Consider the following 27,808-nt stretch of genomic DNA (forward strand, 5'->3'; position numbering starts at 1 on the left):
GGTCATTGGGGTTGGAAGGGGTCATGGGGCGTGGGGAGGCATTGGGGAGTTGCTGTATTAAGGGCAGTAAGTCAAAATAATGGCCTGGATTACCTTGGACGGAAAGGTCACCCCAGTTAATCTCCAGCGGGAAGTTTTGGATCAGAAGTCGGTGATCCGGTAATCAGCATTCAGCTTGGGGGAGCTGCGGACAGAGGCAGAGCGCATTAGTGGGCCACACAATGCATAGGCACAGAAAACAAACAGAATGCTAAATGTCTGTCACACAAACACCTGGGACAAGCCTCTCCCAATCATCCTTCTCCGGCTGCAATCAACTCTGACCCGCCAAGCCCTAGCTAGGCCTAGCCCTAGGGCAACACTGCACCCTGTAGGCCATCGAGAGCATCGCATCCGCAGACTTTGCTCATGGAAGGTTCACTCATGGCCATATTGAAACCCCCTAGTGTCTTGAGTAACACAGCAAACCACATGAGAAGAGCATATTTCATTTATGATTAAGACTGCAGTAAGGATTATTGTCTTTGGAATATATTGGATATTCTATGAAAGCTACGGGAGAGGATAGACTGGAAAGCTGTATAGGTCAAAGTGGAACGCTCTTCTGGCAGAGGACCTGTTTATTTTCTCATGAGGGGGGTTCCTTATGGAAGTCGCCATTCCTCAAGACTCCTTAAGGCTGTCATTTAGCTCACGCACACACACTGTAAGCACACGTGCTTTGCTGCTTGAACACACATACACACACATTTACACCGAGACACACACAGAAATGCAGGCACGCCCACACACAGAAAAACCCCTGCATACATCCATGAAGCCATTCACTGACTTCCAGCTACAATAACAGTAGATTTACCCAACAGCCTAGGAATTCCAGTAAAACAGCAGAAAGCCCGGAGAACCCCCAAATCCTATTTGTGGAACAGTCTCCGAGTTTATTTGAACAGATGACTTTCCTTCAGGGGCCATAAATAAAGGATGCCACACCACGACACACACACACACACACACACACACACACACAGGGATGAGGTGCCAGGCTGCCAGCTAGTACATGGTGGGACAGCCAGCGCACCAGGAAGTCTGAACATGGGATGATGGGACCACTACAGCAGTGATTCCAAAACAACGGGCCGGCGCCCAAGACATGGGCGCCGGTCTAAGTATGTTTTGCGTCCCTGGAGACACCAAATGTATGTTTTGGGTCTCAAGCTGAAAGGTTTGAGAACCAGAGATGTGTCCTTCTTGTGGGTCTCGTCCTATAAGCACTGTTCATCGCCGCTGCTGCCTGAGTGCAGACCATGAACATGAGATTTCAGGTTGAACTGAAAATATGAATTCATTCTTACCAGCATGGAGGTTGTTTCCGATATAAGCCGTGTTTTCTTTTTTTTTGCTTTTCACTTCAGACCATTTTCAACCTGGGCATTCCTATTTTGGGCATTTTTCCAAGAATTATGTTTTTTATAGGGCTTAGGTGGTTAATACACCTGGCACAGGATGAAAAAAGATGAGCAGCCATTTCTCCAAAAGAGCAAAAGGAGAGGAAGAGAGGGAGGGAGAGAATGAGAGAGAGACAGAGAGAGAGAGAGACAGAGAGAGAGGGTGGGAGGGGGAGCTGCACATGACGTGAGAAGAAGCACCAGGGAAGAGAAAGAGGCTACGTGATCAAAGTCACGGATGCTTCTCAATACCAGCCTGTCTCTCTCTCTCTCTCTCCCTCTCACATCTCGCCAACCCCTGAACCCTCTCCTCTCCTCCCTGCAAAATGAGACCATTTAATGACAGTTAAATAGATAAAACGGAGTGTTGAGTTACTCTGGACGTCAGCAAAGAGTGGACGGGTTCAATTCCCACATTAACACTAATTGGATCATTTAATTTGCCAGTGTTAATGTGTGTGGGTGTGCGTGTGCATGTGCGTGCGTGTTTGTGTGTGTACATTTTGTGCTGCGTTCTCGTTTCAAAGGCTCTTTATGATGACATCTACAATAACTGTCGTGGGTGGCATCATTGAAGTAGGATGTATAGGATGACATAGATGTGCAATCTCGCTTTGTAAGCGAGGGGAACCTCGTGAAATGGTTAGTGTTGGGGTTTTTCTGTGAGGGAAAGGCCCCATTTGCCAATAACAAAGCATTGCCACACAATTCCATGCCACCCAAATTGTGCACTCTCCCTCTCCTCTGCAAAATACAGCAGATGCTCTTTTCCTCTAATCACTGTCCAAATGTCTCAATGCAGTATTGGGTCGTGCTTGTGCTTTGCCATACTGTAATACTTTGGCCTGCATTCATTTAACATGAAAGTGGATTAATTAAATTAACACTCCTGGTTTGATTGTGTTGCTCAGTGTTCTTGTTGCATCATCTGCTAACTGCGGCTGGTATTTTAATTTAGTGAAGTATGATCTTTTACACTGAGTAGCCTTAGGTCCACCTGATCGTCAACACAGCTTGCTCCTCCTGCCAACAGCTCTACATCTCTGCATATAAAGTAAGCAGACTGGGTGTCAGGGTGAAGAGGTTCACTTACTGTTCATCTAAACAATAGATTTTGATTGATTGATTTTATTTAAGTGTCACGCTTCCGAAGAAGCCCAGCCCATATGGACTTACAGGACACTTTTTACAGTTTACGGTATGAAAATAAATTGCAAACAATGATCAAGTGAATACCAAACTGACTGAACTCTCCTTACAAGGCAGATTACATAATAAACAACATAAAATAAAATACCATAAAATAAAATACACCATTAGGCCTGTGACAGGAGACACATGTACATGTTACTTTGCAGGCTATGTGGTTCTTCGATGACGGTGAGGAGAAAAACAGACGTCCTCCTGGGAGTTATACAAACTACTAGTGTAGTGTGTGATAAAAAAAATAAAAAATAAACATTCAGCCAATGGCAGTTCTGTAATGTAGATGAAAATAGTTAATCTAATAGATAATCTAATAGTTAAAATAGCCGACTCACAAGCCATTTGAACGTGTGCCTGTTATGACACAAATAGGGACCCTAGGGTTCATATGGTTAATGACGGAGAGCAGAGAACGGTCAGACTCATTCAACGCTACTAGTAGACAGTGTTGCCCTGAATCAGATGAAAGGACTTTATTGTGTACTGTACACTAGAGCCCCAACGATGCCAGGTTTTGGATTCTGATGCTGATACCAATGTTGGAGAGTCCTAGACAAATGATTGCCAATGTTTTTGACTGATAGGCCTGTGAGAACATTAAGGTTTTCAATTTAAAAGAACTTGGATTTGTATTAAAGTTTATAACATTTAAGAAAAAAGAAAAAAGCAATGGAATGGTTTTGGACATAAAAGGTTTCCACCGGACAGCAATATATGGTTCTGTATCAGCATCAGTCATTTTGAGCAGATTCCATTCAAACTGCCTATATGAAGTCCTGGCCTGGCAGGGATGTGCCGTGAGTTCACAGCTTCTCTCTTTAACATTTGAATGATAAGACTAAACTTTGAATTTGTTTCCAGTAATTCATTTCTATATTGCTTGCTGGATATTAGGATTCATATCATTTTGAGATTGTACTGTATGTTGTCACATTTATTAATTTATATGTGTTACTGTTAGTTCACTTGTGTAATAGGCTATATCTACTGGGTAGTTAGTAAAATGGCATTTCCTATGTTCTAAAAGACAAGTGTAGGTTACATTAATGATGATAAAAAATATATCGGGTCCAAAAATGACCTGGCTCTAGTGTACACCTATAGGCCTAATTAGGTGCAGTGTACCGAATTAAGTGGCTACTGAGTGTATACTCATATATAAACATGCTGATGCGTTGTGCCGTGTTGCATCCAGATGAGATTCTACTTTCCCTTACCACTCTCGACCTTTGCCTGGGATGTTCACAGCCTCTTTCCAGCGAGTGTAGTTTCTCCATTCATGCTGGGCCCTCATCATCTCGGAGCGCAGCGGGAACACCTGCGTGACTTCCTCTATGCAACACGAGACGTGGACACCACATGGGTCCTGTTTTACGGCGCAATAAAGAGCGAGTTGGCCATGGAAGGAGCTGGGGCTACATGGTGTTGTCTGTATGTGCTGCGCAGTGGCCCTACAGCCCTGCTGAGAGGCATCTGGTGCATGACCCGCCGCCGTCGTTTCCTGCCAAGTTCAGGAAGATCTTTGCAGTGATGTATAGAGGAGGCTCCCGACTCCTGAGGGCGGCAGTCGCTTGGGACAGTGTTTTTTCTTTTTTTTCTTTTCAATCTTTTTCATATCAAGGGCCATTATTTATTTGGCGCCATGGACCACCATTTGATGAGACCCAAAACTATTTCGTTTTTTTTCCAAAATTCCATGCTGTATTGATGTGGTAGCATAGGAGAGGAACATGTTGCTCCAATAACAATTCTTCTCAAATTGTGTAGACTTTTGTAAATTACGTGATGCAGATGTTTAACAATAATTTAACTCTTGAGAGCGTAAAATGAAACGACTCCATTTGGTTTCATTTTACACTCTTATATTGTTAAAGATCTAATAAGGTTCCTGTCACGGGGCAACCCGTGCCCTATAGACACTAGAAGACTCCACAATATAAAACTGGTCATGACAAACACACACTGCACAGATGCTTCCATATACCCTTATCTGTGTTGCCTAATTATATTGTAATTGTTTTGTGTGATGTGATGCCTTGGAAAACATTCAGACTCTAAATGTGTAATTGTATAGTTGGTCTAACTCATGGGTCATGGTTTACCTGGTTTGAGTAGATTGGTCCAATTACTAATCATTGTGGGCGGGGTCTCACCTGGTACATAAGGGAGGCTTGTGGAAATGTTTGGGAGGGAATCAGTTTAGCTTGAGACTAACAAAGGAGACAACTCCAGGGGAGAGCTGGCAGGGCCAGGAAGGCATAGCCTGTTTTCAGTTTCTTAAGTTCTTGTTTTGTTGTTTTTCCTTAGTTGAGTTGTCAAGTGTTTTCTTACTTTCTGTTATTTGAAAGTGTATTTTAAGTCTTTATTTGTGAAGTATTATTTTTGCCTGCACAGTCAAATCCAGCCTGGGTCGGTCACTCTGTGTTTTGAGGTAAATAAAATACCAAAAAAGATCTGCATTCTTGGACTGTCGATTCTTGGAGCCTTGGCCGTTCGGGCAACTTTACAGTTCCATTTGGTTACAAACCCAGTGGTCCCCAGACCACTGGCTGAGAACCACTGGCTTAGGAAGTAGAGCGGTTTGAAACCTGGTTTGATCCCAGGCTCCCCTTGGAGTCAGGTCGTTGCCTTGCATGGTTTCCTCTGCCTTCGTGCTTTGGGTCATTTTCGTGCTTTATAAATGCACCATTAACCATTTCCTGAGGCCTTGCCTTCTGTCAGAGCTGCAGCAACACCATAAACCTGCACATCGCAGGAGTGTGTGACTGACGGCAAACAAGAGGCTGAAATACCACGAAATCTAATTTATTTTGTCTCTTTTTTTTATAGCACTTACAAGTTCACACACTACATCCAAACGACTGGTGCTCAACGTCAGGTCTGGGGAACCAACCAGGATTCGAAGTGGACCCTTACAGGTCAGTAACTCTTAGTATTTGACATTGTAGATTGGTGTCCCAGAGATAAAAAAGAATGGGGGTCTGTGACCCTTATGCATATCAAACTGCGGGTCCTTGACAATCAAAAGGCTGAGTATTGCAAATCTACCGGACACGTGCATGACTCCCAGCGTGCTCAGAGTCTTCGAGGTGGATTCATCCGTGAGTGATGGCAGCTGGCAGAGGGGCGCTGACCCTCACCGACCCCTAGTTCGCCCAAAGAGGGGCCGTGTGGGAAATACGTGGGCGGAGGACATGCGCTAGGGGCCAGAAGGGGGCCTCAGCGGGCCAGTCGTGGCCACAGAGGGCCGCGCCCACTGTTTGGAAAAGTCAAGTCAAGTTTTCGCATAATTTCAAAACATGCTGATCTGAAGACTTCCACCCGTGCATCACCGTTGCCGGAAAATGCACCATGCTGTTTGCATGCTTTGCCCTGCACCATGATTTATCTCTGTTTGACAGAATATCACCACTCATGCATTTCAGCTACAGTTAACGCCTTAACCAGTGTGTTAGGTATAACACATTTGATTTTGCTGGCAATAAATATTAGAGTATTGATCAGCGAGTGTCATATTGTATTTATTGATTTTTATTAAGCCCCTTGAGTTGCCCAAATCATTTTCGACAATCCAACAACACAGAACAAAACAAATGAAGGACATACACAATGGCTCTTCCACCATCTCAAACCCCACTACATCACTATACTTGTATCCTTAGAGATTCTTTAAATAAAAAATGTAATACAAGAAATAAAACAATAAATGCAATTAAACAAACATGATGCCAATATAGCATCATCTTAAAATCGAATGAGTTTTCACAGCCGTGCGTGCCCCAGACACAGTTTTAAGAGTGGGCGCTGTGTGTGCTTTATTAGACAATAAGATGCAAAACAGTACAGGGTACAGTAACGCACATTTGGCCAAAAGGACATCACCGAAGAAAGACCTTGCGTCCTTGTTTCCATCCGGGTCCCATGCATGCATTCACTAGCCTGGCTCCAGCCCCTGAATCGCTAGCCACATTAAAAATGTATGTTCAGGCGATTAGGACGAAATGAAAATTCAGGCTGAGTGTCAGGCTATGCATTCACAACAACATCAACAATAACAACAATTTAAATATCTCAACAAGACATTAAATCTATAAGGGCATCCCAATCCAGCACCAACTTGGTGGGATCAGTAAATGGCAATAATATGTGCACAGCAATCCCACAAGTGACATCTAATACTGATATATCAGATGTGAATACATGTAGCCTTTATATGAATACAATAGTGCATGGGAGTACAGTACTGTACATGTTGTGCCAGCTTTGAAGAGATAAGGCTGCATGTGACTTCTAGAAACAAGGTTATTCTTACATGGCCAACAGTCAGTGGTCCTCAAACATTCTATGTCAAGGACCCCCAAATTGATATGCATTTGCTTTGGCCGTGGAACCCCAATTGAAAATAATGTATACCAGGGACCCCAGAAGAGACGATTTGTGTGTTTTTTAATTTTTCTCAAAACATTTAAACAAGAAATAGATTGGCTCGTTTTGAATAGTCACAAGATAGAGTTAATTGGTTAAACTGATTTTGAGGCTATATTAATTCATCTGGCTGGACAGCCCCTGGACAACCCCTCTTTGACAACCACTGTAACTCATCTACACTACAGTACTATCCCTGCACAACCAGTATTGATTTAGAAAACTCATCTCATTGCTGAATGTCTTATTGCTGCGTGTGTTAAACAGGCTTACCCCAGTGCCAAACAAATACACTATAGTATATTACTATTACCCAATATACAGACTGTGTCCTTGCATTGCCCTGGGCTAAAGGTACAGTATAGGAGGCTAATCTGTTGTCTCCTCTTAATGAATAAACATTTCGAGGTTGAATGAGAATCTTCCAGCCAACAGTGCCCCTCGGTGGTGGTTGCCACAACTACAGTACAGTCAGCTACCCATGGTGTAGTCATGGCTGCAGACCACAATTACTGTGTCAGTCTAATATCACCATAAGAAAACGTGTCTATGAATTAATCTTCAGTAGACTCGACCATTATAATGGTAACGAAGGTAACGATCTGCCTAACAACATCGATGAGACATCTACAGTTGATTCAGAATGTTGATGCTCGAGTCCTCCTTACTAAGACTAAGAAAGAGGTCATGCAACTCCAGTTTTCAGATCTTTACATTGGTTTGGTTTCCGGTCTGTAACTATCTGTTACTGTTGGGTTTATAAAGCAATGAATGGCTTAAGGCCGAAATACATTTCTGAACTTCTGCTGGGTAACATCTAGACCTCTCTGGTTATCTGGGACAGGTGTTCTTTCTGTCCCCAAAATCAGAACTAAATATGTATTCGGCCGGGAGTCAAACTGGCGACTTTCTGATTACCAGATTCTCTATCCACTAAGCTACGGCCACCCCAACTGTGCTACTGTATATTCTACAAATAAATGTCCCTTGCTCACTGTCAGAGAGGAACTGGTAGCCTAATGTTACCATTTAAAAAAGAAAAGAAATAAAAGTGCCAACCAGATAAAAAATATGTTTTTTATATTTGACATCATTCTAAAAGACATCAGTACAAAAAGATTGTTCCACATCATTTTCAAAAAAAAAAAAAAACGTAAAGTAAGTAAGTAAAATCGCAAGTTGTAAACTTACATTCATGAACAGTTCATTCAGAGAACGGTAGCAGCCTTGTGCAGATGCATTTGGGCCGTCCTGTACTTCCTGCGGGTGTAGGGGTATCTTCCCGTCTCCTGAGGATGTGCGTGGCGCTGCTGCTTGGCCGGATAGACGTACCACATCACCACGCCAGAAGGGTTGATGGAGACGGAGAGCTCCGTCTCAGCAGACAACCCCGTCAGTGTCCTCCCAGTGAACACATCGTAGGCCTGGCAGAAAACACAATGTCAAACACACACACACACACACACACACAAGAGAATTTCCCCATTATGCTAAGAGGCTTCTAAATTGAAGTAATAATGTGTTTCAAGCGAATGACACTTTTGATGCACTCGAGTCCTATATACGTTGTCGTACAGCGATTAGTGGAAATAGCTTATCTACAAGCTCATAATGTGTCATGACGCATTGTGAGCTTATAGGTCTGATATTTTCGCAATTAGAAAGAATTATTATTATGAACTTAAAAAATGAAATAAAATAAAACATCTTATGAAAATGCTCATCTGTAATGACTATATATAGTCCATATTGGTGTTGGAATGTAAGCTGGACATCATAACAAATGTCATTATGTGTTCATCATGTGTGATTTTGCTTTGCGTGTGTGCATTGAATCATGAAAGCAGGGTCCGGTGTGGGCTTTGTGCAGACCTCGTAGTTGCCTGCTTCGTAGCCGAGCAAAGCCAGAGAGGTATGGAAGATGTAGGGCATATCCTGCCGGCGGCTCAGGAACACCAGGGCACTGGCTGGCTCAGACAAAGGCCTCCAGTACACCTCAATGCGACTCTTGGTCTGCATATTTTTTGACAGAGAGACATGAAGGAGAGGACGTTAGCTCTGGCTTTATCCAGCAGATTTTTTGAGGTATGTGTAAGTTGCGGTAAATTGATTCAATTGCTGTGCTGGTCTCAAGAGTTCCAATCCATGCATGTGTTCAATTATTCTCTTCCCTAACCTGATATAGTATTGTACAGCATATTTAAGCACAGTTTATCATCATCGTTATTTTTATTATAAAATAAATAAATAAAATACTTAGTTAGAAAGCCTCACCTGCAGCAGGCGTCTCCCCTGGACACCCAAGGGGTCCTGATTGATGGAGATGGCGACTTTGTTTTGCAGGATGGCTCTTGCGTCATTGCTCAGGGTTCGAAGGTCATTAGACATGATGAGAGGCGCGGCCAATATAGCCCACAGAGCCATCTGAGAGCGTGCCTGGTCAAGGCTGAGGCCAAAGTTCCCTATGATAAGCTAATGAGAAGAGACGTCAACAACGGTAATGTTAAAACAAGGAGGGAAATTCCCTAAAACGCTGGCAAAGACATCACAAAACCAAACCAAACTCCTACAGACCATGTCAGGGTCGTTCCATCTTCCAGGCCCCGCAGCTGGCTGTAGGTAATCCTGGTTGGTGAAGAACCAATCAACAATGCCCTCTACACTTGCCCATGAGTCCTGTATGTCATCGTAGTTCCTCCATACGTGACAAATGTTCCCTAGCAGAGAGTAGTTCACCTGTTTGGAACAATATATATTAGAATTAGTATTCAGATGGGGAGACAATAGTAGTATTTTACTCTAGTATATTAGTATAGTATGTTATGCCCCAGGGCACTAATACATGATGTATGCATGTTGATTAGGACAAAGCAATCTTATGTTAAAGCTGAAGATTCATTGTCACTACATCATATAGCTGCTATATTATGGTACATTTATGCTTGAGTGACAAGTATAGAGGGTATGTGCATGTTATTTTAGACAGTCACGTAATGATGACACTTACATTTGGAGGGAGTCCACCCACATAGGCAGGCCAACTACAGGAATAGGCTATAGGTCTTCCTGTAGCATTCAAAGCCATAGACATGAGTGGGTAGCCTGTGCGAGAGAAAGACAAAAACAGATCAATTGAGTTTCCCTATTTCCATCATTGCTTCTTACATGCTCACTGCAGCTAGCAATCCAGCATCGGGAAGTTTTGCATTTCATTGTACCACTTGGATTCTAACACTGTATTCTAAGCCTAGCCATGGAGATATTTAGCTTCTGTGCTTCAAGCAAATAATCCGGTTCTGTACTGTACAATGTGTGAAAGCGATGAGCAGCAACGTAATAAACTCTTACCCAACATTTGTTCAATAGGACCGGAGTTACAACCATCAAACTTCAAATAGTCCACACTCCAGTTAGCGAAGGTCTGCGCATCAATCTTGATTTTGTCGAGTGTAGTACCAGGGTATCCCATACATGTGAAGGTGCCCATGTCTGCATAGATGCCCAGCTTCAATCCACGGTCATGAACATACCTCGCCAGCTTTGGAATGCCACCTGGGAACCTGGAGGAAAGAAAAATACTGTACCGTTATAATTATTATTTTCGCCCCAAACCTCAGCTCACACAATCACAGAGAACGTGTATTTATATCTAGAACGACACAAAATCCTTAATACTCACAGGATTTGTTTAATTTGTCAGACTGAAATATATATTTTTCAAACTGTTGTTCGTGTCATGAGTACATCTATAGTACACAGAACACGAATATTACGAGACGAAATCTCCTTCAGAAAAGCCGTGAATCAATCAAGACATCAAAATGTTTGAATGAGGCATCAACTTTATGAATATATTGCTCAAATATTTGCTGCCACATTTTTGTATAATGTATTGGTCCCGCGTTTGTTCACACTTGTGTGTAAGGATGCTTAGTGTTAATTTAACTCTTTACAATTGGAACCGTCTGTAACTGTCCATTGGTTCAATTTTGAAAACCACTAAATTAACAGTTAAGTTAAAACTCAGGATTCTACAGTGTCATTTATATTAAAGTGATTTTGATTCAGTATATATAGTTGTAACAACCTGGATGGATCGGCCTGCAACCTCCCATCTTTGTCTCTGGTCATTGAACTCCAGCAGTCGTCTATCATCACATATTCGTAGCCCAGGTCCCTCCACCCATCCTCAGCCAGTCTGTCAGCCATGTCCCTGAACAGTGTCTCACTGTGCATGGGGAAGGAAGCAAAGATCCCCAAAACCTTTTCATTGAGACACTTCGGCTCAGATTGACCATAGACCATTTATTGCAAAGCTATTGCATGTTAGTATGGCGGTGTGGCTCTGCTCATGTGATATCAGATGATCTGCGTACCGAGACACAGGTCTGATATCACATTAATATCTCCGATTATCTGTGCACCAAGACACAGCTCTGATATCAACAACCCCCCAGAGCAGAGCCAAAGATACAGTAATCCATGAACAATACACAGTAATGACACATCAACACATGATTCAACACAATGAAACACATCAACACATGATTCAACACAATCACAAACAATACAATAATATCCCATAACCCCTGGACTAAGAACTACAGGGAGGAGGCATTTATTTTGCTGGTGAAAACCGATTACATAATCTGTATTATGTTCAGAGCATATGGCATTTTTATGGCCGATATGGCCGATTCCGATTATGCTAGCGATTAATCGTGCATCCCTAGAAAAAACCTTTAGGGAAAAAAAAGAAGAATATAGCCAAGCTTAGAAAAACCTTTACAAATCCTTCACAAAAGGAAATGTACCTCTCAAGATAATTTGATTTGAAGTACAGGTATACAGGTATACAGGTATACACTCATACAGGTATCTTGTTCAGACGCTGTATTCACCTGATGCAGTTTGTGGGATCATCTTTGCAGTCGATGTCGCAGCGGAAGCGTTCCCAGGCCATCCACCCCATGGGTGGAGTCCTCAGCAGACCATTGTCCAAGGCCCCGGCAGGGGAGAGGACAGCCAGCAGCACACCAACTGCTAGAAACACCATCTGAGAGGAAAATAGCACCTTTACTGCATGTGACATGCATGGGGCTGGGCAATATGTCCATATCATATCGTTATCTACTGTAAGACTAAAGGTTAAAGTCGTACTATTTGTCACATACTGTACATTGGCTGCTGTATGCAAGTTTGTTCTCGACTCCGCATTTGACCCATCTCTTGGGAGCGGTGAGCCACAGCCGTGCCACACTCAGGAATCATTTGTAGTTGATCTAACCCAATCTGACCCTTGATGCCGAGTGCCAAGCAGCTAGGGAAGCATCGGGTTCCATTTTTACAGTGGCCCGGCCCGGGATCGAAACCCAACCTCCCAGTTTCAGGAAGGACACTCCCACAAGGCCATTTTAAGACCATGGTCTGGGGTTGTTGGTAGACTTGTCGTTTCCTGGCTTTAAAGTTGCATTACAGTAAAGTGGTGTACTTTTCTGAACTTAGCTGACTGTTTTAGTTGTTCTATTATCTGCCTTTGGTGAAATATTTATAACATTTTTCCCAGCATACATGCAAACAGCATAGAGTAGATTGTGTCATTCTGAAGCAATCACACTCAAAGTCACACACACACACACACACACACACACACACACACACACACACTAGCGGTATGATTCTCGCTTGGGGTGCGAGAGGTCCCGGGTTCAGATCCCGGACGAGCCCCCATGTTATGACCTGGCTCTTAGGCCATAACAAAAGAGGAAGACACACGGCTGTGCACAAAACAATATTTATTTACCATATAAACAAACATATGAATCAAACAATACTAAAGTACTAAGTGGGGTGTGTTAATCAGTAGATCAGTAGTGTCAGTGAGTGGATGTGTGGTGACTCGTGAGTGTAGTGTGTGTTGTAGTGGGTGTTGAATGGTGCAAACAAATGCTCTCATGGAAGGAGAGATAATGTCTAGGCTACTGCTGAAACCAAAAGCAATCTGTTCTAAAAATCATGATTCTAATGATGAGTGGTTGTGGTTGTTATTTGTCATCCCTGATAAATAAGACATTCTCACCTGTTCACCGTTAGTTACTTTACTTGTTATTAAGGTTGTTGCCTGTCGTCAAAGATCTCTTTGCTGTCGTGCTGACTTCTTCCTGCTTTTCTTAAACAGTAAACCAAAGAGTAAACACTCAACACTTCCTGAAAGGGTAGGCTGGCTGTCACGTGACTGGGATCACGTGACACTGGCAAAGCACAGACACAGACAGTGTTGTGAACATGTGACTCTGTGACAGCTGAGAGCAGCAGAGACCTACGTTGTTTTTCTCTCCATCTCTTCAGCTCTTTGATCAACAGAAATGTATTTTTCAGGTAGGTTCATGCAGCCAATCAGAAGAGAAGAGAGTAGGCTATCATCAGCCATATTTTTGTAGTGTTCCACTTCCAATTGCAGTTTTTTTTAACCTGCCCAGTTTGTTTAACCTGCTCTCTATCATGGTTATCTCTATGCTATGTATCTCTATGTCTAGTGCTATGAGAATTGAAAGCTATTTAATTATTTTGAGAAAAGGAAATCACTTACCCTACTACCTTTAATTACTTACTACTAATAATTACTAATAATAACTATTACTACTAATTACTGTCTTACTAGTATTCTAATAATAATTCACTACTTTAAAGTAGTAGGGTAAAGTAAACGTATTGGCTTCATAATCAATATACTTCAAGTAAAAAAGTATTATTGGCCTAAAGTAAAAGTACATCTTTCTTCAAAATTTATTTTTTATTTATAAGTTGAAAATACCGTAGATGTGTCGTGAGCAGATCGACTATTTTCCAAAAGCTTAAGGATAAAATAGGACTTTTTAGGAATTTCTTATTGAAAATCGGAAATACATGGTATTAACTAAGTCAGAAGTGTAGGTACAGTTCAGAGTTCAGACAGAGTGTAGTGCAAACAGGCTGTGCAACATTACTGCCACTGGCTGTCTGTCACATGAAATATCACAACTCACATGCTTAAGTATAACAACACAGAGGCACCGGGCACTGATGCTTCTGAAGATAAAATGAGAGGACATATTATTCAACAGAGATTCAAATTATTAGATTTATTAGATTTATTTCACATTATTAACAATTTTATCAGAATACTAATGAGTCTTTTCAGTTAACAAAGGTAAAAAAAAAAGTATAAATAAAATAATCTCCACATAGCAGTGCGTCATACATTTTCTTTTCACTTCTTTTGAGGTAGCCTACATTTTTGGTTAGCATGGCTCTCCACGTATGCCCACTCAGAACCTTCACAACATCCATTTTATGAACGGTAAATTCATTGACTCCATTACTTAACCACAAAAATTATATAAATGATTTCAAAGCTAGCAGCTCTACAAGCTCACAACACGTAATAATGTTTCACCTTGAATAACATCCTGCACCTTGAATAATGTCCTGCATCTTGAATATTGTCCTGCACCTTGAATCATGTCCTTAAATGCACAGTACACAGCGGCTGCTATGCTCACTCATCTACTGTACTATGTGTAAATATTAGGGATGTCCTGATCACTTTATTTTGCTCCCATTCCGATCCAATCCATTTGATTTAAAGTATCTGCCAATACCGCATCTCCCACATCCGGAATTTCTTTTTTTATAGAACACTTTTAGGCCATATCACAATAGTACAATATCCAAAATCACAGACAATATCCAGTCTAATATCATTATATGGATATATTATTGATACTAGGGATGGCCCACTTACTTTTTTTGCTCCCGATCCGATTCCGATTACGTGATCGGATCGGGACAACTCTAGTAAATATGCTTTTTGTGGAAAAATCAGTTGTATAGCAAGCTTGAAGCTTGTAAATAAGCGTAGAGACCTTTTAGTTGCACCGGTTGTGGCAAAAGCTTGTAAATATCTAAACCCCATACAGAAGAAAACCCTTTACCTGTACTTTTGTGCAGGTAAAGGGTCTTCCCTTTCTTTGTTTTCTTGGAAAAAGTGACATGATGGGAGCTGCGACGAATTTCACCCACTTTTTGGGTGTGAGCTTGTAGATCTGCTATTTTGCCTTTGTATATCTTATTTAGTTTGCATAATTATGTTTCCTTTGCATGATGTTCTGTGTAAAAGCACATTGAATTGCCTTCTTGTTGAAATGTGCTATACAAATAAAACTGCCATGACTGCCTTGCCTTTCCTTGCCTATAATGACAGGGTTAAAGTGATTAAAAAGGATTGGTCATTGCAAAGACATAGGCCACAGGCACCTGCAGCCCAATATTAACAAAGTGCATTTTCCCCATAACAAGTGCTCCCATAACCAATCCTACGATTGTTCCAAACTTCCCCTGCCAGGAAGCCCACTGGCCGGCCACAGCTGCTGCCGCCCCCACTGACACCCCTGCTGCCCCCACCACCCCCAGCAGTGCCCCGGCTGTCCCTCCCGGCCCCAGCACAGGCTCCAAGGCCTGCACCACTGTAAGTAAAGCCAGTGCCACGCCGGCTGCCCCCACTATGACCCTCCCCTCCCCGGCTCCTCGCCTCACCAGTGGCCCCCCGACTGTGGCCCCTAAGCCCAACTGGCACAGCTTTGCCACAAAGAACGCTGTGCTCAAGGCCTCGAGAGCGGACCTGTAGTTCATTTGAGCGCTGATGAATTCTCTGGAATTGGTTTCCTTCCCCGCCGCTCGCAACTTCATGGACATGGTGACAACCTCCTGTCCAGCGTGCAACGTGAGCACTGCTATGATGAATGTGGCCAGCATTCCCATGCACGCTGCCAGCATCCAAAACTTAAAGTCAGATGCTTTCATTAGCATGAAGGCAATGAGCATTACCAAAGCCAAAAGTGCTACAAACACAATTTGGTGGCCGCCATACCCGTACACCCCGAACAGTGACGTAACTATGGCGATCAATGTCATAGGCAGCCCTGAAAATGCAAGCAAGTCCACGTATTTCATCAGCACGCTGTTGATCCAGTCCTGCATGGTTCTTTGTTTCATCTTCTCCTCCTCTCTCTCTATCTTCTCCCTCTGGATCTCTTCTCTCTGCTGTTGCTCTGCCTGCCAGACTGCTAGGTCATCCGGACCATGTCCTTCATCTCCTCTCTCCAAGGCGAGAATCTTTTGCTCCATCTGCACGGCCACTCTGTCCCTCTGCTGTGCCTCCCTGGCCTCCATCTCTCTCCGCTCTCTCTCCCTGTTCAGGGCTGCTTCCCCTTGCCCATAGCACACCTCCGCTTGTCGAAAGAGGACCTTGAGTAAGACATGCAGAGCCGGTTTGAGCACGGTGAATATGCTCAACGCCCAGAGCAGTGTCACCATGCCTGAGTTGGTCACAATCAATTCAATGATGGTCCCAAGCGTGGCTCCGCTTAGTGTGGTCGCAAAGACCCCTGCCAATCCGGCTGACGACCACAACCCAATGGAGTCTTTGGGTGACACACCACAGCTCTTTGTGGCCAGGAAAAGTGACACTGTCACTGTGGCCATGATCACCCCAGCCACTATGGAGGTCATTGCAGTGGTCAGGGCAGTGGCTCCTACCAGGGTACCGAGTCCAAGTGCACCCACTGTCATCACCTCATCGATTACAGGTTTCAACGGGCCCTCTGCAGTCATCATCACCACGACATGGTCCACCGGGCCTTCTGTGGCACCCAGCACACAACCTGCCACAGCTCCAAGTGCAAATCCTATGGCTGCCTCCATTGCAGGGGTCCTGGCCTCTGAATCATGTCATAAAGAGGTCAGTTACTGTGTCACATCATAATGCTATATTTAATACATCTAGTAAAATGCTGTGATAATGTTAACAAGTTGTTCTCATTGTCATGCAGTGCATTTCCACAATATGACATTTAATTAGATGATCAAACCTTCAAAAGACATAATTAACAGTTTTCCACTACCCGCCTTCACCTTGTGTAAACTGAGTACAGCCATCATTGCCACTTCAAGCATGCACAGTCGGGAGCCAAAGGCTCATCAAACTGGTTGATCAGGTTTGTCAAGCAGAGAGTGATTTGATCCAATCTTTCTTCACACGGCTCCAACATTTAACATTTAACATTCAAGAAGAGGCAACAATATTACGTTTGAGAGTTTTTTTTTTCTCCAACCATGGCAGGCCTGTCATTCCAGTCTCCAAACAGGGAGAAAGTATAGCTTCTTTATTTTGTAAATATTTTTGACTAGTTATAACAAATAATAAAGTGCCAAATGATATACAGTAAATGTGTAAATTGTCTGAATGAAAAGGTCTCTATAGACAAACAAAAAATAAATAATAAAGAATCACTTGCAGCACTGTGCAAGCAACACAATGACAACAAAATTGTTTTACACATTCCCCTGTCCACATTTATCACATCATCGCATTGGAAGTGTTTTGGCAGGTGAGAATGACTTACTTTTAGATTGTTCCATGTTCTTCTGGAGCGGACTGGTTACAAGACCCCTCTTCCACTGGAGGTATAACTGTCTGATGAGACCTCCAGATTTGTGACTCTGCATGCAGCCACTCTTCAGTGAGAGGTAGACATGTGATCTGCTTGTCCTATAAAGGCAACCGTCGAAGGACACACCCGCTACCTGTTTTGCTTCATTCTCTCCTTCTTTCGTATTGTAATCGCCAGCATCTCAAGTGTGTGTGTGTGTGTGTGTGTGTGTGTGTGTGTGTGTGTGTGTGTGTGTGTGTGTGTGTCACGTTTCGACGTTCCTGTCGTATCTCTCATCTACCCCAGCTTACTGTACTGTCCTGTCCTGCCGGTCCTGTCCCGTCCTACTGTAATGGGAGTGAGGGAGCATTCTGGGGGCAAGTGGATGACCTTCACTTTTGGGTACTCGCATTCAGATCAGTGTATGACCTTGAGCCTACGGGCTGTCAGGGACAGCCAGTTGACGTTAGCATACAGCGCAATGATGGGTGAGTGATCTATAGCACTGTTTCCCAAACAGTGGGTCGGGACTCGGGACCCATGTTTGGGTCACAGACCAATTGTTATGGGTTGTGAGTATTATTATTTTTTATTATTTCAAAAGATTTCAAGAGACCTCTCAGTTCCAATGTCAACACTGCTAATGAAGTTGATCCGAGGAGTGCTCCTCCAATTCCACATCCCATTGATATTGCCAAAACAATGAAGGCTGTTTCTAGAAATGGTCCAATTTGCTTCTTCACGATGAATACATGCTCAGCTGAAGCCATCGCAAGTCCACAAGCTACGGCTAGGAAAGCCATGCCAAGTCCAAGGCACCCTGAAAGAGTCCCAGATCCAGGAAGTCCTGTAATTTCAACAATTTTGTAAACCCTAGGATATGGGTTCACCTCCATTGCTTCCAGGGCCTTTTCAGTGGCAAGCTCGAGGGAGAACTTCGCAATAATCATATTCAGCACCACCACCGGAGTTGACATTGCTGTATGAAACAGAACAAAAAGGAATTATAAATCAAAGTGGCTAATTTGTTTGTTCAGATGTATCTACCCCACCCCCACCCTTCTCTCTCTACTTCTACTAGATCTCCCTCTCACAACTCTCTCTTTCCTTCTTTTTCTCATAATCTCTCTTTTCTTCTCTCTGTTTCCAAAGTGCTGACCTAACCCTATTTTTATGTCTGATCTTTTCCTTTTGATCTTCAAGTCAAACACGGAACTTCAAAATGCAGTTAAAGTTTAACAACAGATGAGCTGGCATGCAAATAGGCATGGTATGGCATAACGTACGTAAGCCCATGAAACAAATTTATATTAATCTATTAAACATGATTGTATTGAACATGAACTTCTATCACTATTCAACAAGATGCTGCGTTTCACGCACACACATAAATATTTAAATTATTTAATTTTATACATTGATATACATTTTTTTAATTACAAGATTATAGTTGTAGGCATTTTTGGCATATCTATGTTTGTCAATGTGATAGCTTGACTATGTTATGTAAAAGATAGCGTTTTGATTGATTGATTGAAATATTTATTAACAGTTTGCAGAATTACAGTACATTTCAATCACAACTCAGTACAAAGACTGTTAATTGTGGACGACCCAATAAAGCATTACACTTGTTTACAAGAGGGTCCACCTTGTTCAATTCATTCTAAACATTTAAAGGCGTACAAATATACACTTCTATATAAAGTTGTTGGTGTTTCCCAGTGTGAAGCTCCCACACGGAACTTGTCCTTTAGTAATCGAGCCGTACGGAACCCTTTGGATGTGACTCCTTTAGTTTCTACTTTCTACGTACTTCCGGAAGAATGATGGCAACAGTAGAGCAGCCACATGTGGAGATTTCCACAGAACTGTCGGGTAAACAAAACAAACATTACATTCTAAAACACTACAATGTTTTATCATAGGCTGTGTTGACATGATATAACGTTTTCACCTTGATTAGTGCCAAGAAAGAACATTCTGCTAATCTCAGCCTGGAGTGTCTGACCAGTGTCGGAGGTAGTTAGCTATTTGGCTAATGCTAACGTTGAAAAACGTGATGTTTGTGTTTTTGTGTAAGACGAAATAATTATCTAACCTATGTCCGTCTATCTTATACAAAAAGCATTGTGTGCTTGCTTCCATTGTGGTCCCATCTATTCAATTCATCAAGACATATATACAAGAAATGATCAATACTAGAGCAGTAGCCTAAAAGTAGGCTATATTTTCAGAAAAGCATTGGGGGCTCATTTCTTTTCGCAAGTGTTGATGGCTGGTGCTAGGGCATTCCACATTTTGCTGGCATAATAGACGTTGAATGAATTCATCCCCATGTTTGTGCCGAATCTGGTGGGGGGGGGGATCAATGAGATCAGTGGGGTATTTTACAGTGTGTAGTGGCAACCTTTCAGTGACACGCTTGTCTTCCTAACCACTCAGGAGGAGAAGACGCAGAGGACGACCAGAGCGGTGACCAAGAAGAAGGCGACTCTGATGAAGGGAGCGGCAGTGGAGAAGGGTCAACCGACGGAGGGGAGGACGACAGCGGGGAGAGTGGCGATGGAGGGGAGGACGGCAGCGGGGAGGATGGCAGCGGGGCAGAGGATGGCGATGGAGGGGAGGCGGACGAGGAGGGAGGCGGTGAGGGCAACCCCAACGCCGGGTGGGCAGACGCCATGGCCAAGATCCTGGCGAAGAAAACCCCGGCGAGTCAACCCAGCATCCTGGTGAAGAACACACAGCTCGACAAGAAGAAAGCAGTGGAGAGAAAAGAAGTGCTGGAGAAGAAAAAACAGGTGACTGACACTGTGCACCGTGTTACTAAACATAATGCTTATACTGTTATAATCAATGAATCGGGCCATTATTTTTATAATTTATAATAAAAGCGTAAAGTGAAATGATGACTTTTGAGGGCTTATTTTGATTTGCTGCACGATGATACGCGCAACGAATTAAATCACGCCCTTAACAGTCATTTTTTAACTGAGATGCAAAAAAAGATTGAGAACAACTGTTGCCCTTATTCTGTTCTCTTAACCTTGTAGCGATCGCACGCACTCACCCACTCACACCACCGCAAGCCACTTTTTGAGTGGTGCAACCACTCCCTTACGGAGCTGTGGGTGGGTGCTGGGTGGGTGGGTGGGTGGGTGCGTCTGAGCACGAAAACAGCATGGTTGTTTTTGACTTGATGTTACTCTGTTTCGGGGTGCCAGTTAGGCAAATGCCTAACACAATTAGTCCTGTTTAGAACAAACAAAGTCAACCATACAAATGGATTACAAGGATAAATATAGCAGTACCACATGCAGGGCTCCAGCATGCGACTTAATAGGTCACATATGATACTTATTTTCTTAACGTGCGAGTAAAAAATTTATGCGACGAGGTCGCACCAGTGCAACTTTCAGGGAGGAAAAAAAGAAACATCCTGCGGTCCTTGCCCGTCCCATTGCTAAAAACTTTGGACGTTCGCCTGGCGCTTGTGTTGTCCCTGAACGCGTTCAAAGAACGATCGTTCACGAATACCCACCAACGGCAATAACCTTTATCCGACACAAATTAACTAATCTTTCTCAGCTGTACAATTTCACTGTGCAGCGCTCATGTAACTGCATGCAGTCATCTACGCAGACAGCCGACTCCCGACCCAAACACTGAGTGAGGAGGTAAACATAAACATAATGTGCCACGGCACGAAGAATAGCTTCCAATAGCTTGTTATTTTTCCATCGAGGAGGTATGTGTCCATACGATCGGCCAACAAAAAGACATCTCCCTCCACAGTGAGTGAAGTGCACTGATGCCTGATTTATTCATCGTCGTACAACGTGTTCCGTGCTGAAAATAGCTGATCTACAAGCTCACAAAGCTTGTAGATCAGCCATTTTCAGCACGCGGAGATATGCAGGCACTGAGGACATTCAGAAACTTTTGCCTTCACAATAAAAGCATGTAGCTTTCACAAGTTGGGCCATGAAGACAAGGAAAATGAGAGAATTCGGTGGCATTTTGATTTCACATTGCAGAGCTATTTTTTTCCCAAAATGTAAAAATATAAGGAATTCATTTGGATAATGGTAATGGAGATATTGTAAAAGTTGTCACTTTATTAATCCCAACGTTTTTAAGGTTTGGACTGCTGCATTTCATTTTCTGTTTTCAACACAAAACCTTAAACTGACTTTCTGTGTGTGGAAAAATAAGTAGGCCTATTGCCTTTATTGACTTTGAGTGACTTTGTTGTGTTGGGTTGAAACCATTTACAGTGTTTTGAAGTAGTGTTTTGAAGTTTTACACAGTGACCTTTGTAGGGGGTTTTATGATTAAAACCTGTGTCTGAGTATGAGCGTGTGTATGGGGGGGCGGGGGTAGGTACCAGTCAGTGAGAGAGCAGCTCCGTTGCTGAATGACGACAAGGACCAGCGACACAGACAATGGAAAATGCCCCAAGGATTCACTTCTTGGGTTTTCTCTCCTCCACCAGGATCCGATTACAGCTGGGTCTTCATTCATAAAAACGCACCGCGCGGACTGTAACTCGCGAACGCATTCATTCATGAAACTTAACGAGCATCGGGGGCGTGTCGCGGCGCTGACGTTAGTCTGTGTGAATTACTGGAATGTACGTGGACATGAATACTTGCGGTGGTGCGAGTGGGTGCGTGCGATAGCCGATCGCTACAACCTTCCACATTAAACTCATGTTAACTGATTCATTTGGAACTTTGAGCGAGCAGACACATGCAATTGATTACGGCCACATTTCCTAATAATGGAATTTCTTCATGTCCGACTTCCCAGTAAGTAACTCATCGTACGTCACCAGGTTATATTGTGCACTGTTTCTCAACTAGTAAAAACTAAAATACAAAACTTTTTTCCAACAGACTGATAAGAAGCGAGCGTGGGAGTCGATGGCCAGGGAGAAACCTGATGTGGGAAAGGACCGTGAAGCTGAGAGAAGTCTACAGCGGGTTGCTACGAGGTAATTACACTTAACGGTTCCATTGTGTTCTCCAGAAGACGTCGCCTTTGCGTCCACTTGTCATGCTCAAGACAAGCCTCGTGGGGAGGGAGCTGCAGAAGTTGTGGGTTGTTTTCGTCCACCGTGTTGCATTGCATCCAGCTTTGTCAAGCGTCTAATAGAGGAAATCGTGGAGCGGCGCCCTGTAGGCCAGTTGTAGACAATCAATGCTGAGGCGTCAATAATATTTCTCACTGCACGTATTCCTACGCCAACGGGCTGGGGTGGCACCTGTCAGCAGGGAAGACTACATCCTCCCGGTGGTGGCTCCTTACTGACGGGTCAGTTGGTAGGATACAACGGCAGTGACAACAACACTGTGTGGGGAGGAAATTATTCCCATACCGACTAAATTGGGGCAAGAAATATTGCCTGCTTGAATCTCAGAAGTCTAATATCGCCCCTTCTCTATTCATTGTCAATGGGAATTTAATTTTTGCATGGACAAAAATAGACACTAAGCCGATTTGCTCAGACACTGACGTAAAATTCTCCATTCATTGTCAATGGGAATTTAATGTTTGTGTAGGGTGGAAATCTACACTAATAGCTGAATATAGGAGGGGCTAGCGCCCCTCAAAAACATAGTTATTAATGATTAATGTTTAAAATGTGGTGTCATGAGTTGTACATCAGTGCAGGTGGTGTTTATGTTAACTTGAGGTCCATATTAAAGGCTTCGATTGAAGCATCAACCTCCAGGTGTTAGTTCCTGAAAAAGCTAGTCTTGACATGAAATAGCCTTGCCATCGAATAGCAGCTGACAGAATATAACAAGTGCGTATTCAGTAGGCGATAAAACACAATTTCAAAGTGGTTTCCTCGCTTAATTCTGTTCCGTCTTCAGGGGCGTGGTGCAGCTCTTCAATGCAGTGAGGAAACACCAGACAACTATGGATGAGAAGGTGAAGGAAGTTGGCAGCTCAGAGCGCAAGAAGGCAAAGCTACTCAACTCCGTTTCCAAGAGAGACTTCATCGATGTCCTCAGGGGAAAGGACGGTGGCAGCAAAGCAACCGTAAAAATCGAAAAACAGACGGTGAGTTTCACATTACATGCATTTGTCAGTCCTCCTGCAGTCATTTTAGTCACACAATGTTTTGCCCATAGCACTTACCCCACCCCCTTAGATAGCATTTCTGTAGACTTAGATAGCATTTGATACAGACTTATAGCATGTTATGTAGACAGCATAAGTGCATTATATGTAGTCATAGCACGTCATAGTACATATGTATAGCATAGTAGTATAGATGTATAGTTTATATGTATAGTTTCATTATATAGATATTCCACTGTTACTTTCTTAGCTTACGCATGTTTCATGATAAATGTTTTTATGTGATGTATTCCCAGGAAAATATGTGATTTACGCTGTGGAATCACAGACTACTAAGTTTACTTAACGTCTGATTTATTGGTTTGCATGGGCAATTACTATTTTCTCCCATCATGACAAATATTTCCTTGGAACATTCGCAAACCTGTAATGTCACTTTATGCCCACATGGTGGCACTGTTGGCTTTCAGGAGTTGATGAATTTGGCAGCGATTACAGAGGGCTGGCTCAAGTGTCAAACATTTGAACATAAAGCACTCCATAGAGTGTATGAGCAATTAAAAATGTTTATTCTTTGTTTATACATGGGTATTGTGTTCATTGTTTATACATGGGTATTGTGTTTCCTGTGTTCAGTCGGCTGTTGACGAAGCAGACGAGAAGCCTGCCTGGAGCGTGCTCAGAGATGACTTTATGATGGGGGCCTCCATGAAAGACTGGGACAAAGAGAGTGATGAAGATGAGGGTGAACAGCCGGACGCACAAGAGGCTTCAGAGGACAGTGATTCAGACTGAGACCACCAACCCCTTCCACAATAAAGGGACCGTATGTTTGTGTCACCGAAGTGAGGTCACCCTTCAATGCTTCGGGGTCTGTCCGGGGATCGGAGCTAATTGGTCCTAAACCACTGAGATGGGGGAGAAGGAGTACCTTATGATGAAGGCCTTACTATGCACACTGCCACAGTGGCTGCTGCGTTAAAAGCAGAACATAGTTTAAGGATGGAACCCACACAGAGCTATGGTTTGGACTCATTTATTTATTGTAAAATAAAATAAATCTGGCAAAACTTCGTTACATGGTGGATCTTCATCGGGTCAATACAAAATGCCTGTTTATCCTTCCATATATAGATTATATATAGCTCTCCCTGTTTTTTTTGAAGTGCAGATGAGCCTGAAAAGGACCTTTTTACGTACTGTAGATCCTGCCCAGCCCACCCACAGTATGGACTGATAATACTGTTCTACCGGAGTGTTTGTGCTATTCTGGAGCTTGAGGCTATTAAGTGCCATGTGCTGAATCTGTTTCCAATCTGCCGTTCCTGTAAATACATTTATTTTTTTGCCACAAATCTCATGTTTTTTGAATAAATAGCCAGTTGAAGAAACATCTAATTCCTTTTTGCGTCATTATCATTTGTGGCGGGATCCACCACAGGCTGTGTCCCACATTATTACACAGCACGGCATGTTAATAATTGTGCAGCTAATGGTCTTCTTTGGAAGAGTCTTGGCGATAACATCTACTTGGGACAGGACAATCATGCTCGCTTTCACGGAATGTGACATTAAACTCTTTATGACCCCGTGGAGGAAATGTGTGTGCCAGAGAGCACAGGCCAGCTGGTGACAGTGGAATAGCTGTCATACTATACATAAACCTCCCTGTTTAATGACGCTCATGCCTGTGTCTGCTGGACTGTTGCCAAGGCGAAGCTGCCCCCCTCCCACTGCACACACAGCCTCACCTTGCCTCAAAATGACCCTGGGAGGCAAGGCGATGTGGCGTTGACAGTTCTGCTGACTCTTCCCTTTCTCTTTTTTCCTCTCCTTTCTTGTGCTCGTTCTACCCTTCCTCTCCTCCACTGTCTGGCCCTCGCCACACAGCGAGTGGAAATATTTGCCGAGGGCCTTATCGCCGCGAGGAGAATGCCGGCGCGTCTCTGCAGACCTGTCTCCACCATGCAGAACGCTCATTCGTCATGGCAACACTGTGGCCTGCCACTGTGGAATGCCAGCCTTCTCCCTTGGCCTTGTTGACACACAGCTTGAGAGTGGGTCACTATAGGTCTTCTCCATTTACTGCCCTCGGCTGTCGCTCATCGTCGTCATCTCTCTTTCTCCGGTCTCCTCGTGCTGATCGGTAGGGAGTCGGGACCACCCTGGATCGGCACACATTTTGGATGAGTATCTGGGACCGCCTTGAGTACAGTGAAGGGGCCTGTCAGTGTGTACGGCAGGTTCACAGGGAATGCAAGAGAGATGACGTGAGCCCGAGACCCCGGGCTGGACGTTTGTGCAGGTGCACTGAAGTGCAGCTGATAGAGGCGGGGAGGGGGGGGGGGGTTCCCCCCTCTCTCTCTCTCTCTCCCCCACACACTCATAAGCAAATACATTCTTTGAGATATGAGGGTCCCGGTGTGGAGACCTGCAAAAATAATGTCAATTACTCCCAATCGGGTGTAAGGTTTTTTGCAGTTGGTGGTGAGCAGGTGTTCGGAGGTACAGTCCATGGAGCAACTGTCTAAGCATGAAACAGCTACCCCCTCTTGTCTCTCACTTTCTCACGCGTGCACACACACACACACACGCATAGACACCCACACCTCGTCTGGCCTCAACATCTGTCTATGTGGGTACTGATTTAGTGACAACATCTGGTTTACACCAGTGGGCTGGATGCTGAGAGAGTTTCTGAGAGCCTGTCACTGCTGATAAATGGCTAGCTTTGGTAGGGGTATATGGGGTGTGGACGGTTCTTGTGAGAGGGGAGGCAAAAGGGCCTTGGCAAATGATGAAAAAAGTGAGATTTTCTTAGGCGCATAAACGTAAATCAAGCTGGCATACACAAGGCGTTGGGACTGTGGGAGAGTGGAGAGTGGAAAGGAGAGCACGGGGGGGTAGTGAGGGTGGTGGGATGCACTCTATATCCTGACTCATGTTTGACATGATCCAATTCTAAGACAGGTGTAAGGATATGCGTTTTGCTCATTATTACATTACCCTCATTGTTCTCTGTTCCTATAGGTGGATCTGGCAGTGGTTCAGTTACAGTAGAATCGCTCCTGGGTTAGATAGTGTTTCCCTCTGGGTGTAAAGCACAGCAGTGGGCCTTATACACTTGATGCTTCCACAGCACTTGGATAAACCGTCAGGTAGGTCAGAGATTCTACAATCTACATGATCTGACATGCAGACATTTACATTTAATGGGTTTTCACATTGGGGAATTTAAGAGCGCTCCCACCTGCCATTTGGCAGATTAAACAGCCAAAGGGGTTGGATATTGATTAAGTGCGCTGAGAGGAGGGTATATACCTTTGCTCCATTCCGCTGTGTATGATGTGTGTATATACTGTATATAATAATATAACAAGGCCTATATACGTGTGTGTGTGTGTGTGTGTGTGTGTGTGTAAAATGTAAGCAAAAGAAAAAATATCCCACCCTGGAACATTTCCTAGGACTGTGTGTGTGTGTGTGTCAGTGTGTGTCCCCGCGCGCCCAGCCTGAGCCTGTGTGTGAAAAGCCAATTGATTTGTCTGGCTTTAGGACCCAGTGTCATTGCGCGTAGGGCCAATAGGCCATTACCCGCTGCACTGTCCCATTGGGCGCGCTGAGCACTCATATTTACAATAAATCGCCTCGTAACCTGGAATCGAAGGGGTCCCCTGGTCTGAAAGTGATGACCACAACCTCGGTTTGTAGAAGGGGGAGCACGTGGTAAAGTTAGTCCCCCCTTATAAATCTCCTACAGCCTACAGGCGGCCGCCCGCTGATGCTGTCCCACTCACTGGCACGCGTAAAGAGAGGAGCAGTGCATTTCTCAACCGTGCTTCTTCAACTAGATGGGCTGAGTGAGAGGGACGACGCGTGAAACGCTCCTGCTCTGTGGGCACTGACGAGAGACAGACAGACAGCGGTCGTTTTATTATTTGACCGTCCTGACCCATACATGAAGGAACAGTGTTCGGTTGTGTCATTCTGACTTCGCTTACGTGTTTCGCTTTCTCTCCATACGCCGACGCATGAGCTATAACGACTGACAACTTGACACCTTGCGAGTGCCAGGACGGATTTTTTTCCCTCCCCCCCCCAACCCCCATTTTTCTCCCAAGATTGGGGTCTGTTGATGAACGCAATGAATCGCTTTATATCAAGATCCTG

General features: G+C 43.8%; 4 protein-coding genes and 1 long non-coding RNA gene across 7 annotated transcripts in view; 2 read left to right on the top strand and 3 right to left on the bottom strand.

Annotated features, from left to right (window-relative positions):
* Positions 1–6,156: 6,156 nt before the first annotated feature.
* Positions 6,157–13,278, bottom strand: LOC308318047 (alpha-N-acetylgalactosaminidase-like). Of its 3 annotated transcripts, none has more exons than XR_013964317.1 (10): positions 13,156–13,278; positions 11,978–12,132; positions 11,164–11,304; positions 10,425–10,636; positions 10,084–10,178; positions 9,651–9,812; positions 9,351–9,548; positions 8,949–9,089; positions 6,690–8,500; positions 6,157–6,590 (listed from the first exon to the last, which is right to left on the bottom strand). XR_013964317.1 is itself a non-coding variant. In XM_080767414.1 (10 exons), the coding sequence occupies exons 2-9, from the start codon at positions 12,130–12,132 to the stop codon at positions 8,285–8,287; spliced, it is 1,320 nt and encodes a 439-aa protein (XP_080623540.1). In that variant the 5' UTR covers positions 13,156–13,278; the 3' UTR covers positions 6,157–6,603; positions 8,268–8,284. The 3 variants fall into 3 exon arrangements, 2 of the variants coding, with proteins under 2 accessions (XP_080623540.1, XP_080623539.1); XM_080767414.1 differs by having other exon boundaries at positions 6,157–6,603; positions 8,268–8,500; XM_080767413.1 differs by having other exon boundaries at positions 6,157–6,611; positions 8,268–8,500.
* Positions 13,279–14,178: 900 nt separating this feature from the next.
* On the bottom strand, positions 14,179–15,164 carry LOC308318911. The gene is made up of 2 exons (XR_013964386.1): positions 14,729–15,164; positions 14,179–14,670 (listed from the first exon to the last, which is right to left on the bottom strand). It is a non-coding gene; the product is annotated as an uncharacterized lncRNA (long non-coding RNA).
* A 165-nt stretch (positions 15,165–15,329) lies between these two features.
* On the bottom strand, positions 15,330–17,709 carry LOC308318555 (uncharacterized protein; the record flags this gene model as incomplete). The annotated part of the gene is made up of 2 exons (XM_080768162.1): positions 17,519–17,709; positions 15,330–16,834 (listed from the first exon to the last, which is right to left on the bottom strand). Exons 1-2 carry the CDS (start codon positions 17,619–17,621, stop codon positions 15,330–15,332), a joined length of 1,608 nt encoding a protein of 535 aa, XP_080624288.1. The 5' UTR covers positions 17,622–17,709.
* Positions 17,710–19,361: 1,652 nt separating this feature from the next.
* rrp15 (ribosomal RNA processing 15 homolog) lies at positions 19,362–25,037 on the top strand. Its single transcript, XM_080767533.1, has 5 exons — positions 19,362–19,423; positions 19,991–20,346; positions 22,444–22,541; positions 23,428–23,617; positions 24,275–25,037. The coding sequence occupies exons 1-5, from the start codon at positions 19,372–19,374 to the stop codon at positions 24,431–24,433; spliced, it is 855 nt and encodes a 284-aa protein (XP_080623659.1). The 5' UTR covers positions 19,362–19,371; the 3' UTR covers positions 24,434–25,037.
* Positions 25,038–26,690: 1,653 nt separating this feature from the next.
* tgfb2 (transforming growth factor, beta 2) overlaps positions 26,691–27,808 on the top strand; it is a 32,866-nt gene continuing 31,748 nt past the window's right edge. Inside the window, exon 1 of the mRNA XM_080767219.1 lies at positions 26,691–26,796. The gene's annotated coding sequence lies outside the window, so the exon portion shown is untranslated. The remainder of the gene's footprint in view (positions 26,797–27,808) is intronic.

The sequence above is a fragment of the Protomyctophum bolini genome (assembly GCF_963924005.1).
Source record: "Protomyctophum bolini genome assembly, chromosome: 7".
NCBI classification, from domain to species: Eukaryota; Metazoa; Chordata; class Actinopteri; order Myctophiformes; family Myctophidae; genus Protomyctophum; species Protomyctophum bolini.

Excerpts from the sequence above, each read along its gene's own strand:
- rrp15 (XM_080767533.1), top strand. The coding sequence starts at position 19,372 with ATGATGGCAACAGTAGAGCAGCCACATGTGGAGATTTCCACAGAACTG. Across the intron at positions 20,347-22,443 it reads TGCTGGAGAAGAAAAAACAG|ACTGATAAGAAGCGAGCGTG; the intron begins GTGACTGACACT and ends TTTTTCCAACAG. Across the intron at positions 23,618-24,274 it reads TAAAAATCGAAAAACAGACG|TCGGCTGTTGACGAAGCAGA; the intron begins GTGAGTTTCACA and ends TCCTGTGTTCAG.
- LOC308318047 (XM_080767414.1), bottom strand. The coding sequence starts at position 12,132 with ATGGTGTTTCTAGCAGTTGGTGTGCTGCTGGCTGTCCTCTCCCCTGCC. Across the intron at positions 9,090-9,350 it reads AGGGGAGACGCCTGCTGCAG|ACCAAGAGTCGCATTGAGGT; the intron begins GTGAGGCTTTCT and ends AAAAATATGCAG. Across the intron at positions 8,501-8,948 it reads ACGAAGCAGGCAACTACGAG|GCCTACGATGTGTTCACTGG; the intron begins GTCTGCACAAAG and ends GTTTTCTGCCAG.